Here is a 15,216-nt window from a genome sequence, read left to right as displayed (position 1 = left end):
CGGCAGACTTTTCAACAAAGACTGTTTTTACCCGGAGTGAAAAATAAACATATAATCATCATCACCATTCACAGCTCAAAGTTTACACACAATAAAACATCTGCAAAGAAATCAAATATGCATGCATTTATTCATACAGAGCGGAGAGGAAACAATAGAATGACCATGTTGGAGGACACAAACATGACAGCAAAATTGCACAATGATGGACACAAATTACAGCAACTGAAAACTAGGTTTAGAATCTTGTATTTCTTTATAATACTAAATATTTGTGACTTAAAAAAAAAACAAAACAGCAGACTTAAAGGAGAACTTCACCTATTTTCAGAATTCATACATGTTATTCCTACGGTCTGAGACAGTTCAAAAATAATTCCAAATCCAAAAGCTAGATTGCTAAAACTCAAATTTGTGATGTCATTAAGTATAAAGTCTGGAGCTGCTCTATAGAGAATGAATTGGGAAAGATGTTCCAGATGACACTGAAAGCACCCAGGGGAATGTTCTAGTATATGGGTACATTTTCTGTTTCAGAACACTACAATAGAATAAAGCTCATTTGGGTATAAAAAGAAAAACATGTTGTGGGTCCACAAAATCAGTCTCCCATTTATTGCCTACAATATAGAGCAGCTCCAGACTAACTTCTTGATGCCATCACAAGTTTGAGACTTTGTTCTCTGGTTTCTGGCTTTAAGAGAGAGTAGCCAATGTTCACAAATATTGATTGATCTTTCCTAGGCCATGGAAATAACATATTGGAATTCTTAATTTAGGTGGTGTTCCCCTTTAAAGTTAGACATACAACATATTTATGCCACAAATTTATACTAGGGAAATTTCTGTATTTTTTTACCTGGGCCCTCTTTTCCCTGTGTGTGTGTGTGTGTGTGTGTGTCAAAGTGACTAATGGAGACAACAGATTTTGAAACTACTCCAGTATTGAGCAAGAGGGCTGCAGCTGAAAGCCACAAATTGGGATGAAATTTAATCTTGAGGGCAATAGCATACCAACAATATACATTGTCTAAAAGTGCTTGTTTTTGCCACTGAAAGGCTCAGATTGTTATTTAAGTGTCTGACAACATCATGGGAAGGATGCCTACAGAGAAATAAAACAGTTTTCGGGGCCGTACACATGCTACGTCTTCAACTGCCTGGAAAACGCGAGGTCGTACACATGCCGCGTCTTCAACTGCCACTTTTTGACCCAGCTTTCAAGAGTGCATCGGTAGGTTGCATCTGAGGTTGGTGAGCAACCTTAACAAGTACTGGATCGTAGCCTAATACCTGAAATCCTGAGTGCAGAGCTGATCGTCTTCCAGGTGCTGTTTAGAAATGTGCAGGCCTATCGTCTGTGGGACAGATGTAAAGCTCTGGTAGGCCCGGACCAAGATGATCAACTTTTACGTATTTATCACAGACTGAGGTTTATGGAAGAAGGGAAAGATATCTGTTGGCTGTGATTTGTTGTTCCTTATCACATGACATGCGAGCACGCTGCTGCGTTCCTAAAGTTGAACTCAGGGCGCAGCTGTCGCAGCCTAAAAAAAATGGCATTAGGGAATTTGAGCACGCAAAATATGCAGTATGTACAGCCTCTTCTTTAGCTCTTGCTCGAGGCAGTCTATTTTATTGTTTTCCTGCAACAACTCAATTGGAAGAGTTCAAAACAAGGCTTCTCCTTGAGGGAGACTTGAATAGACAATAACAAACAGACCGGATCAAGTGAAAGGTTTTATTTCTTTGTCAGACTCTTTGATAACAATCTGAGCCTGTCAGTGGCAACAACAAGCACTTTTAGGTGACATATATTGACGTGGCGCTATTGCTCCTAAGATTACATTTTGATTAACTGTTTTGTGGCTGCTGGCTGTGGTGCTTTCGCTTAATTCTGAAACAATTTCTTAATAGGATCCAGGTTGAAAAAGTTTCTCTTTAAAACAAAAAACATAACCTAATCTGCCAATCTGTATCAGATTTGACTCAGTTGCCACATGAGCAAGCAACTTGAGGTGTTGTAGATTCTTATTGTTGTTACTTTCTGATTGGTGCATGGAAAAACCAGACATCTCCTTTTTCCTAATACTTGTAACCAGAGAGAGGAGAACAGGCAAAATGCAAAAAAGCATGATTTTTTAAATGTAAAATAACCAGCATTGTTTTAACTTTGGCAGATAGTAGTGTGTTCATGTAGGTTTATGCAGATTTGGGACTTAAGGGTATTCAGAGAACTTAAACTCCACGAGTGCTATACAATTGCTTAACTTGCTGTTGCACCGAAACACATCATTTCCAACACTTACATTTTAAGATAAATTGGTGTATTGACCTTGGGTATGTGCCCCAAAGAGCTGGAATCAAACAATTCAGTTGCTTTCATATGCGTGACTAAAAAACAGTAATCTCCTAGTTGTGTGAAATACTGGATCCTGAAAAATTCAGTAAGGTGGACCTTGACCAAACAAACTTCCAGACAATCAATAAAACTAACTGAGGCAAAAGTAAAACTTCACTTGGGAACAAAATTAGTTCAGTGGTGTTAGCAGGCTGTGTTTTCTTAAGTAAGTTATCTGGGTAAATTTAAGGGGCCTAATTGCAGTTCCTGGACAACCTTTTGACTCCAGGTAAAACTATCAAGTCTTTAATGCCTAAAATCAGCTGGAAATTGAAGTGGAATGGGAAGAACTAGTTAACAGCTGCTGCTTGTTGAGCAGACCAGTTCATCCACCATCTCCCCTTTATCCAGTGTCATTCCTTGAGAGATAGCCAGTCTCTGGCAGTCTGACGTTGTGCGCTGACCCCTTGTTAGAGCCCAGAGGTGAGATGTGTGATAGAGGCCCTTGGTGCTGATAAGGCCATCAGATTGATAACTAACTCCCCCCAGCACAAAGCTGCTACTACCGCTGCCACAGCTTCCATTAGCCCCACCAGACCGGCTGAATGCCTGCCTGCTCCCTGCCTGCTCTATCTGAGGTTACATCCTCTGTTCTGAGCCCCTTATGCAAACCCTGCTTTCCCATGCTGAGATTGCTATCAGCGGAGATATTTATGTACTGCACATGTTTCCGATTGTTTAACCTTTGGACCTGTGCTGTAGGTGCTGCTGTCGTCCCAGTGGGCTTGCTAAGAGACTGCTCTCCTGCCCTTGTAGGCAGGCTGAGATAGATGGGAGCAGAGGCTGTTGCGAGAGGTGTGTAATGGACTGGCAGGAAAGGGCACTGCTGAAATTGGTCACACGAAAGCTTAGGTCAACCCTGCACTTGCTTTCAAGTTTGGAAATATCTCATCAAAGTGGACTTGAAGGGAAATGTTAAACCAAATCTGTTTTTTGTTTGTTTTTTCCTCGACTCTGTCTCAATTTGCAGCACTAACGAAATGGCATCCACTAACACTACTAATGCTGAGGATATGACACACCCTGTTCTGCTGTATAGTAAAACTTTATAGCCATTCATTAAAAAAAACCATCTCCCTTGTGAGTGACATCAAATACTTGTAATTAGTTATCAAGGTAGAATAAGAGAAGATAGAATTTCATTCATCCCGAGGGAAATTGCTGTACAGCAGTTGCAATACAGAGTTGGGAGAGTGCAAATACAAAGAGTGAAATAAAACAAAAAGACTAAAATAACAACAGTAGGTGCAAAATATAAAACCTAGATAACAGTAAGGTGCAAATAAGGTGTTATCCAGTATATACAGTATACTTTATACACTGCCAAAAACAGGTTACCAGTAATTTTTTTTATTTTATTTTAAAGGGATAGATTCGATCTTTTGATGTAGGGTTTTTGGAGGTACTTATCCACAGTCAGTGTATTACCTACAGTAAACGGCAGTTGGCAAGCCCCTCGTTTGGAGAAGCTGGCAGGATGCAGCAGCAAAATGTGTTTAATCCACCTACAAAAAGGCCCAACCTAATAAAAATCAGTTTCAGTTTAAGTGTAAGTCACATTAAGGATATTTTCATCAGACAGCCCTTTCCAGTGGGGAACTGAACTGAAATCGAAACTTCAAAGCCAGACCCCATTGACAAAAACAGTCATTTTACTTCCCAGAACATAGGAGCTGCTGGTCTACCGCACCCTTGATTAGTTAGATTGTTATTGTGTGACTTTGGTGTTTTAAATGGTTAGTTTGGATTCACCAAAGTCACACAATAACACAAACAAACTAGGCAGTGGTAAACCAGCAACTCCCATGTTCTGCGAGGTAAAATTACTGTTTTTGTCAACTGACTCTGGCTTTGAAGAGAGCATCGATAAGTTTGAGTTCCCCTTCAAAAGGGCTGTCTGATGGCAAGGTAAAGTGATGAAAACATTCTAAATATATATTTTTCAGGTGGCTAAATTACATTTTGCTGCCGCCCCAGTCCACAGCAGTACATTGCTTAGCTTCCATGGTGGTCGGGTTGGAAATTAGTACCAGCCACCAGCCAAATGCTGGTATAAAAAACAATGCAAGTGGCTAATAGACTTGCTTCATTCACCAGCCAAGAAACAATGGTCATCCATCAAGTGGCTGGTAGATTTTTAAATCCACCAGCTGCTGTGCCATTTGGACAAAAAAGTTACTATCCAATCCTAGTGGCGGTACTCGTGCCTGCTTCTCTAAGCTGGGGGCATGCTGACCACCATTGATTGTAGGTAATACGCGGACTATGGATAATTACCTCACACAACCCCACTTCAAAAAATTCAAACTATCTCTTTAAGTATGAAGGATGTCCCAGTTAAGTAATTCTTTTTCAGCCCAGATACTGATTGGAGTCCCTTAATACTGGTGATACAGAGTCCAATCTGACACTTATACTTCCTTAAATGTTGATTGAATGTATAATAAAGGATCAGGTTTTGTTCTTATTTAGCTGATAACAATGTTAAAATATACCCTGATCGGCACATACACTGAATAGCCTGTTGTACAAAACACAATTACACAAAGCATCACAGGAAAACATTATGCGCAGTATATTGTCATAATGCAGAGCTATTCAGCCATCAAACATATTTAGTTTTAATGTAATGCAGCTGAAGTATGTAGGAAAAAAATACATAAAAGATACATGTAATTTGAATGAATACTGAATCAGTATCAGATCAACAGAATTTTAATGGATATGGATCGGGGGCAGAAATAACATAATGGGGAGATTCCTATATTTAAGCAGAAGTGACATTGCAGTTTATAGCAGTGCATTATATAATGAACATATCCTGAGGCAAGCGGAGAGGTTTGACAGAAGTTGAAAATTAATACCATCTTATGCGGTGCAGAAGGTACTGCAAATGTAAATGCTCTGTCTCGCAACAATACACCATCTGGTGAACAGTGTACAAAGTTGTATAAAGTAGAGGGGGAAATAATGGAATTGTTAAAAAAAAAAAAAAAGACATTAGAGAGATGCTGATAAGAAGATACATTTAAGGTAATGCATTTGGGAATTAAAGGAAGTCCTAGTTTGGAATCCGGTTAAACTGTCTGTGCGTGGCAGATGTAAATCACAAAAACCCTGTACGATCACACCCGCACGCCGGAAAATAACTAGGTAGAGATGAAACATGCCACTTAATGGCTCGGTAAAAACTAAAGTGAAATGCCATCAGTTGTTGTTGAGTAAATTCCCAGAGGCAGTAAAAGCGACTCCTGCCTCTCTGGAGTGTGTTGCTGCTTGTGTGTGTGTTTACCCTCATGTTTGTGGCATGTCATGCTTGAGCAGGATTGCTGCATTCTCCTGGGAGCTACAGGAGGGCTCGGTACAGGTGATTTATTCCTCCTAATCTGTCCTGCACGGTAGCAGGCGGCCGCCTTCCCTCCACCCAGCATGAGTGAAGCACTATCAGCTTGCATGATCATATTAATAGTCACCTGCGGTCGTTATCAGCCCACATATCTTCGAGGTGGCAGCTTCCTGTTCTGCAGCACCTGGACTCGACGTCCTGACATCCAGGAGGAGTCATGTTTTGTGACCCCCAAGGCCATGTCAAGGACACTAACAATCCCCACCGATGCCATCGCTTTGATTAGTTATTCATCCTCCACCCCCACCCACCGCCCTGTAATGTATGCTGTTGTAATCTGGCTAGAACGCTTGAGTTGAATGCCAGATGTTGTTTTTACTGGGCATTTATGGAAGCTGTCTGATTCGCCTCAGTGATGTCTTACACTTACATGCAGGGAATGAGGAAAAAATGTCATCTGCCATTGTTATATATATATATCTGTAAGTACTGGTAATTGGCTGAATTATTTTCTGATGTCATGACCCAGTCATGCTCAGTTTAGCTGTAAAGATCTCTACAGCGAGTGATTTGTCAGATCCAACCGATCTGTCCACACCTGATAATCTGTTCTTCTGCGATTTGCACAGTGTGCAGACTAAGCCAGCTATCATATTATTAAGTTAATTCTACAATTGTGTAAGTCAGTTCTCTGTTAAATGGTTGCAGGCATGAAACTCTAATGCCTTTGAAATGAACACGTATTGAAATGCCCTGAAAGGAAGAAGAAAACACGGGTGTTGTTGTAAACAACTTGTCAGGGCTATACCCTCCTCTGTATCTCTTCCCCCCCCTCCACGCACACACACACAATGTCAAATACAATTCAATTTCTGCCTCAGCATCAGCTTGGGCTAACACGGTCAAGCAAATGCCTATTTTCTGAATGGCCTCGGGGAGTTACGCTTTTCAGCTTATCAACTTTTATTAACCTTAGCACTGAGGTTTGCTCTTTGATTTAGATTCTTTGGGAAACACTGAAATTGGATTTTTTTTTTTTTTTTCTTTTTTTTTTTTCAACTCTCACTCCTGCTGTGACATATGCTCAACAACTTGTTACACAGGAGGAAAAAACTAAATGCTTGCTTTGGTTTGTTACTGAGAATATTTTATCATGAGAGCCAATAACAACTTATCTTGTTTTATTAATTCATTTTCGTTTGAGTGACCTCATCTACCCTGCTGCTTTATTAAGAGCAGACGTGCATTAAATGTTATAGCCAGCAGGAAAATGTCTGTGTACGCTGTGTTTACGTGGGCCGACAAGAGCAAATAGACACAACTCAAGTAAATGAAGAAACACCTTCACCAAATTGGCAACACATACAAAGCATGTAAAAAATGTTCAACTTCACAAGACACAAAACAACATGACAAGAATGCTGCAAGAATCCCACAACACAACAGAAACTGTTTCCACGGGACACTAAAAAGTGATGCACCCAACTGGGACACGTTGTTGTTGCCATCAAGTCCCCAGGAGCAGCACCAGGTTTTGAAGCCAATTTTACAGTGTCCAAACGTGGAGTTACAACATCTGGGTCTGACATGTGATGCCATGAGGCCCAAAAGGACATTGTGAAAAGCACGTCTGTAAACAGTTTCAGCGATTCATTCGGTCCAATAACATTTTTCTAGAGTCTAGAAGAGCCACACAATTAAATCAATTTATCCCCATTCAAGTTAGCATAGTGCTAATCTGGAAGTTAGCCACTTGCCCGCTGTAAGTCTCTAGTGTGCTTGCTCTATGAGCCCCACAATGCAGAAGATCTGGGTAGTTTCATACCACAGAAATGTTTGTTTGGCTTCATTCGCCATTTAGCAACTTTTGTAGGTATGAACAGAGTCCCATCTCCAACACTGTACCCATTTCTCTTCAGACATCCATGGTTGCCGTGTTTTTTGGCTTATGAAGTTATCGAAGTAGGCTATGCGTGAGTGGCGTTGAAAGAATACTTAAAATGTACAATGTTTTTGGCTTATTTTAACATTATGATCCTGATTCAGATATTATTACAGATTGCAAATCTGCTGTCAATCCAGTGTTAGCCTTTTGTTCATTTTTAGACTACCTATTCAAATAGTCTGACGTACATTCAATAATTATTAAACATGCTAATGTTATGTTAGCTGGCAAAAATTAATACCGTAAAACTTTAATCAATAGCCCGGTCTATTTTTTCTTAAATCACTGAAATCAACAGGCCTATAATTGGGACAGGCCTTTAATTCCTTTCACACAAAACTGTTGCTCAGCAAAAAACGGGAAATACAATCAAATTGTTTATTTAAAGCAGTATGAATATTACTTGTTTAAAAATTAGGCCTCAGATAATATTACTTACCAATGATTTATTTGATCTAGTTACAATAGACAGCACATCAGAGAGAGTAATGGCACTCGAGGATTACAGCACCCAGCATACTGACACAACACCACTTTATCCTGTTAAATAAATACTCACAACTCGATCTGAGGCCCCTTATTGACTAAAGGAATATGAATAACTTACAGGGTAATCAAGGAATAAACACGTAATTTGAGGTGCCAACAACTTGCTTTTATACATCCAAAGAACTTTTGTTAAAAAAAAAAAAAAAGACATGGCAACCAGACCAGGCCTCTAATTGAGACAGGCCTTTATTTGTGAAAATGTGTAGCTACACCAGGCTAGTAAAAGGGACTGGGCGTTTAATTGGGACTAGGCTTTTAATTGAAATTTTATAGTAGTTACTTTCAGAACCCATAACGGGACAATCAGTTTTTTAATTAGTTAACAATTAGGTAACTATAGCTGACAATCCTTTTATTACTTAATTTCCAATTGGACGATACATTGATAACTTTGCCTATGGCGCTAAAACTTTTTTGAATTATAATACACAAAAGGCTAATGCTAGTTTAACAGTAGATACTTGCGGTCAAATTTGAATCAGGATCATGATGTTAAAAATAAGCCAAAAAACCCACACATCTTAGGTGCCTTCCTAACACCACTGATGGATAGCTGACTTAAATAACTTCATAAGCCAAAAACAAGCGTGTCCCAGCTGTGTGCTCCTAAAAACAGTTGCAGAGATGCAGAGTAGCAAAGTGGACAGGGCCATGGTTTTTTCAAAAGGTTTTTGTAAGTAGTTCTTTCCTGATGAATGATCAGTGTTCCTCAACACAGCACTGTGTCTAACAATAGGACTGGATGATTGTTATGTTATATTATGTCCACTAATTATAAATATTTAAAGCGACTAACGCCAATATTTTTATATCAGCAGTGATCAAATGACTACTTGTATGGATGTAAAAGGGGTCAGAGAGGGTACAGTTTGTGTTTCAGCAGCTGTTGCTATAGAGAAGACTCAACAACAACAAGACTGATTTAAAAAAAGAATTCTAGCATGTTTGTATAGATGTAGATGCATTTTCGGAGTTCTGCTCAGTGTAATTCCTAGCTTCTGCTGCCATTAGCAGCGCAAAGCTCAGTGACTGAATGTGTCTTAACCCCAGTGCTCACTGGGAGTTGTAGTTGAGTTCTCTCCTTCTGTTTTTTATGTACACAGTCTTGTGCCTTTTGGCTTGTTATCACTGAACTTTAAATACACAGTTTCTCATTGTTTGTTCTGAGGATTTAATTGAAAGAGTTATGTGTCCCTTCAAGTCCCTGAGGTCCCAAACCGAGAGACAACCAACATTATCTATGAGGAAATGAATAGGGTTTTCTCTTCCAGAGCCCTGAATGCCCACTTTGCGCCTCTGTTTATGATAAAATATCATACGACGACTGAATGCACATTGAGTAGTTGAGCTTTATAAAAGGGAGAAAATGAAGTCTATATAGCAGTGGGAAGCTTCATGCCCACCAACCATGGCTGCACAGACCAGGCCTGCTATGCTCCTGTCACATACAGTGTCAAGGAAAACAAAGTGTGAGGCTTTGAAAACTGCCCTTTGCATGAAGTGTGTATTTCCTCTTTCATTTTGCTTGGCAAGAAATTGTAGACTCCCGCCCCCCTGACTGGGCTCTGGATTATTAGCTTAAGCTCTCTAAAAATATCCCTTTGACTGTTTAAGCCTCTGACAGCAGCAACATCTCACACATTCTGATAGCTTTATACTAACTATGGCTGCAGAGGGCTCATGCACTCAGCCCGCCTTGTTATCTTTTACCTTGTTTGCCCGAGGAGGAGAAGGAGGAGAACTTACGGGCCCCCGAAATCTGCAACAGCCCTCTCTCCTTTTCGGAAATCAGACTCGGAGCGGATCATCAAAGGCGAGCATGCAATCACAGCAATCTCCGAACAAACGAGATGCTTTTTTGAGCACGAGAGGATTTTGCCCAGATGTCACTCGAAGCACTTGTCATTGTTGCGACAGCTGTAGAAGCACATGGACCATCATTTGAAAAGCGTCTACAACAACATACCAAAACAGCACACGTCAAATGTGAAACATACACAGCCTGAAACATAAGATTTCTGAATATTAATGCTGTAAGCCCCTTAAGAAATTGTTACTTTTATTGCCTATCATTTCAGTTTTATTGGCTTGCCTCTGCAGCCCCGATAATTGCATATTTACCACCATACAGTATTTATCATAGTAATATATTAGGTTTAGCTGAGCTTATAGTACCAAATATTTTTGATGTTAGCATTCATAGCAGCTCATAGAAATTAATAAATTCCTAAAAGGGATTACACTGTACACATGTGGCTCATAGACATCGCTTCAATTATCTTTTCTTCTAACACCCACACTCTCTCCAAAGGCTTTTCTCACAAATATTATAGCTGCTAACTAGAGAGAGACGGAGGGTGAGATAGAGGCATGTTTCGCTCAGCAGCACCGTCGTTATTCCAGCCTTCATTCATGTGTCTCTTTTTAAATGCTTTCAGATGAAATATCACTGTTTTGACAAGACATTTTCCAAGCTGCTTGTGTCCCTGTGAGATGCCTCATGCTCGCCAGTGATGAAACGTTCCTGAGGAGAAAAGTCAATATGTGGTTGTAAATAAATGAAAACAAATGTGAGACCTAAGCATTCGATAGATTGAAAAAGGTGAAGGGAGGGGGAAGGAATAGACTACTCACCTTTACTCATTATAAAACTGCTTCTTGAGTACAGCAGCTAATTGACTAGCCTCTTTGCCCCCGTGTGTGTTGAAGAAGTGGAGGGGGGTGATGAATTGACATATTGCTGGCGCTGTGATGTTGATCCAAGGCAGAGAGCCATGAGGCTTTCCTCCAGGGACCAGTAACCTTATTGTTCCATGTCATCTCCTCCCCTTCTGTTTGAGGACCAGGTTGTCAACCTCTCCCCAAGGTCACGCAAATACCAGCCCCCCCTCTGCAGATAATTGGATTGTTTAGAATCATAGCATCAACTTATTGCCCCGTCTGGGGTCAGAAGTGAATTTAGTGCACGAGGTTGTCTGTCATGATTTGTGGCATCGTTCTGAACCAACGAGCAACAGCTTCTGTCACCAGTTAAAGGATCATGCCAAAGATGTTGCGTGTTTTGGCCTACATCTCTTGAACATCACAGCTATTGCAAACATTGCTGGTGCATTTTAGAGTTTTGGATGTGTTTTTCCTACTATTCCAAGAGTCCATTGATTTCCATTATTTTCTGTACAGCTTGACAGAGCTATTGGCAGACCCTAAAACATCCCAAAACACTGGTGTGTGGTTTGCTGAACATATTTAAATGCATGCTGTAGAGCTTTATTTTGTTTTGTGGTATATGTTCTTACCATTTCAGGCATCCATTGATTTCCATTAATTTCTTTATAATATGAGAAATCAAATAGCAGACCCTGAAACATTCTAAAACCACTCATATGGTACACATTTGCCAAACATATTCACAGGCATGATGTAAAGGTTTGTTTTAGTATAAGTTTGTTCTAGTGTATACATTTTCCTTCCATTCCAGGCATCCATTGATTTCCATTCATTTCTGAATGATATAAAAAGCAGACCTGAAATGTGTCCTCAAATACTGAGAAATAAGATGAGAAAACCAATCACATATAACTTTTTTTGGTGGAACTTTCTATATTTAGGGGGCAAGTTTTGGGTGCATTTTTCCCTGGCAGCTGTTGGTTTCCATTCATTTTCATACAACATGTAAATCAAATGAAAGACTCTTGAAACTTGAAACTCTTGAGTTGTGGAATCTAGTAAATCCAGTAAATCAAACAAAAAAAAACCCAAAATGCAAATAATGCAGAATTGTACCATCTGATGTGGACTTGAGGTTCACTGTGATGGATAAAAAAAAGACCTCAAGTCTTAAGAGTTTGCTGATCATTTTCTTAATATTGTGTGAAAATCATTGGAAAGCAATGGTTCCCTAAAACAACTGGAAAAATAAATCCAAATGTCTCAAACTATAAAGCATAAATTTGGATTATACAACCCAACCAAGTTTTACAGTCTGCTGATAATTTCCTAACACTGTATGGAAATCAATAGAAATCAATGGCTGCCTGAAACAGTAGGGAAAAAAGAGTGGGGGAAAAATAAATCCAAATATCTAAAACTGCACAGCATGGATTAAGTTCAGATAACACAGACAACAGTTTTAAGAGTCTTCAAATAATTTCTTAATATTGTATGGAAATCGATGGAAACCAATGGCTACCTAAAAAAGTAGCAAAAATACATCCCAATATCCAAAACTATACAACATGAATTTGGATTGCACAACTTAAGCAGATTTCAAGTCTACTAATAAGTTCTTTATATTGTATGGAAATCTTGAGAAATCAATGGCAACCAGAAACAGTAACAAAAATACATCCAAATGTCTAAAGCTACACAACATGAATCTGAATAATGCAACTAATGCAGGTTTCAAATGTCTGCTAATAATTTCATAATACTGTATGGAAATCAATGGAAACCAATGGCTACCTAAAACAGTGGGAAAAATACATCCAAATGTTAAAAAGTATACAACATGAATTCAGAATGCGCAACTCAAGCAAGTTTCAAGAGTCTGCTAATAATTTCCTGATATTGTATGGAAATCAATAGAAATCAATGACCACCACAAACAGTGGGAAAAAATACATCTGAATATCTAAAACTGCACAGCATGGATTTAGATTAGACAACTCAAGTAAGTTTAAAGAGTTTGTGAATGATGTCTTAATATTGTATGGAAATCAGTAGAATTCAGTGGCTACCTAAACTGTTGCAAAAATACATCCAAATATCTAAAACTATTCAACATTAATTTGGATTCCACAACTTAGCAAGTTTCAAGAGTTTGCCATCCATTTCTCATAACATGCTTAAATGAATGGAAACCAATGGGCGCCTGAAATTGTAAAATATATCTCAAAATCTAAAACTACAACATGTATTTGAGAAAGTTAAGCATCAATGTGAAGTGTACACGATTTGTAGCTTAGGAGCACAAACTTGCATAAACACTAGTGTGAGCCTTTAAAGTGCACCTGTTGGGAGACTGAAAAAACATGGTGGGTGTTGAATGCCTGCAGTGTTGGGGAATCCCACATACCAGCACATATTCATGGTTTCAGTGGCGGTTTCATGGCTGGAGGCTGACGTGGTGTTACCTCACGCTGCAGTGGTAAGATGAGACGAAGCGGGGCAATAGATTAAATGGGTGGGCTGCACGCCTATTAAATCAGGGGTTGGCAGAGCAACACTCACTCAGGTTACTTATTCTCAGGTGACATGGCCGCACATGTGAGGAGCAGAGGCAAGCGAGATGTCTTTACTTCACGTCTGGAGTGTGACATCCTGCTCTGTTTGTGACTCTGTAATTAACTGCTCATTTGTGTGTATGTGTGTGTGTTTTTTCTTTTCTAGGAGGCGGCCACATTTGCCAAAGAGCTGGGCTTTGAGGTGAGTTGACCGGCAATTGCACACTAAACAGATCCTAAAGGTTTATTTTTGCTGATAATGAAGTTCTTTTTGGACAGTGATTGATGTGCTATTATACTCTCCAGGCCTTGCAGCAGTTGCTATGGAAACCTGGCAGTCGTCATGGTTTCTTTGTTCAGCCAGCTCTCTGTTATGACGCACTCTGCTAGGTCTGCACCCAACATCGCCTACAGATGTTATTTATTGAATTTTGAAAAGCCTCTTGGGAAGCTGAGAAGTTGGGCATGGTTTCAAGCCTTTCTCTGCAGGCTCGGGGCTCATCAGGTTGCCTGGTTAAAAAGCCTCCTCATTATCTTCATTGCACTCAGGGATGATACTGTATGTCTTCCCTTCACTGCTATGGCATTACACCACACTGGAACACACTGTAGTCTTTTAATAACCAAATTACAGCCACCTGTGGTTTTAGATTATGGAAATGAAAATTACAGTGCTTGTCTCCCCATAGAATGTGCTTTTAAAGTGGGGCTGCCTCTTACGTGTAAAATGAATGTTCCCTTGGTCTATTTTCTGCTTGCATTTTGCATATTCCTCGCGCTGCTTTTTAAATGTGAAATCAAAAACACAAATAGCCGGTGCGTGTGTGTGTTTTTCAAATGGGCTCAGGTATTTTAAGTGCCTTCTCTCTTTCAAAGGTAGAGCTGCCTTGAGTATGGCTCTGCACTGTGTGAATAATTGTCATCCAGAATCACTAACGGTGTGATCAACGTGACTGGAATAGAAATGCAATCCTGATGGCAGTGACAGGTTTAAGAGAGGAGAAGGGATGAAGGCAGGGAAAGAGGGAGGGGGCGGCTGGTAGTGATGGAGGGGGCCTCACATGAGAAAAAAAAAACACAAAGGGCAAAGTGTAGACTCTCCTAGTAGTTACAATTCTTTGACATTTTCCATGTCAACCTGATTTGCCAGAACACTCTGAGAAATTGCATTGGATGAATGTTATTTCTCAGATAACATCAGTGGTGTGTACTGTACTTACTGCATTTCTACATGGTTGCAGTTCAAAGAGGCTCTTCACAACTGTCTTCTTTTCCTGTCACTTTCTGATGACAATTTTGCTTGCCCACATGCTGCAGTTGTGCACTGACAAGTCTTCACAATATCAATATATAGAATATATATAGTTCTTTCGAGAACTTTATGTAAAGCTGGAAACAGCAGACACATTATTGATTTATTGGAGGAGGACATTAGTTTCACAGTTAGGGTTGGGTATCAGAAAAATTTCATTACAAGTACCAATACCTAGACTTCAGTACCAGTTCCTGAGCGATACTTTTAGATTCCAAATTTATTAAAACCATTACAAAAAAAAGAAGATTACATTACAGCACGGTGGTGCAGTGGTTTGCATTGTCGCTTCACAGCAAGAGGGTTCCTGGTTCAAACCCAAGGTGGGGGCGTTTGGGTATTGATATGTAATACCAATTGACAGTATTTTTGGTCAGAGCCATAAAAGTATTGAAGTTCGGTGCACAGCAATGAGTACAGAATAAACCTGTTTGATACAGC

The 15,216-nt window shown here is 39.7% G+C and overlaps 1 protein-coding gene across 2 annotated transcripts in view; it reads left to right on the top strand.

Moving 5' to 3' along the window:
- Positions 1-15,216, top strand: part of LOC126400112 (adenosine kinase-like) — a 143,456-nt gene that overhangs the window by 110,368 nt on the left and 17,872 nt on the right. For both annotated transcript variants that reach the window (XM_050060587.1, XM_050060588.1), the window contains one exon: positions 13,630-13,665. In XM_050060587.1, the coding sequence (XP_049916544.1) occupies positions 13,630-13,665 (36 nt within the window). The remainder of the gene's footprint in view (positions 1-13,629; positions 13,666-15,216) is intronic.

This window comes from Epinephelus moara, chromosome 13 (genome assembly GCF_006386435.1).
Source record: "Epinephelus moara isolate mb chromosome 13, YSFRI_EMoa_1.0, whole genome shotgun sequence".
Lineage (NCBI taxonomy): Eukaryota > Metazoa > Chordata > Actinopteri > Perciformes > Serranidae > Epinephelus > Epinephelus moara.
The sequence above is the reverse complement of the archived record's forward strand: the minus strand, read 5'-3'. Positions and strand labels throughout refer to the sequence as shown.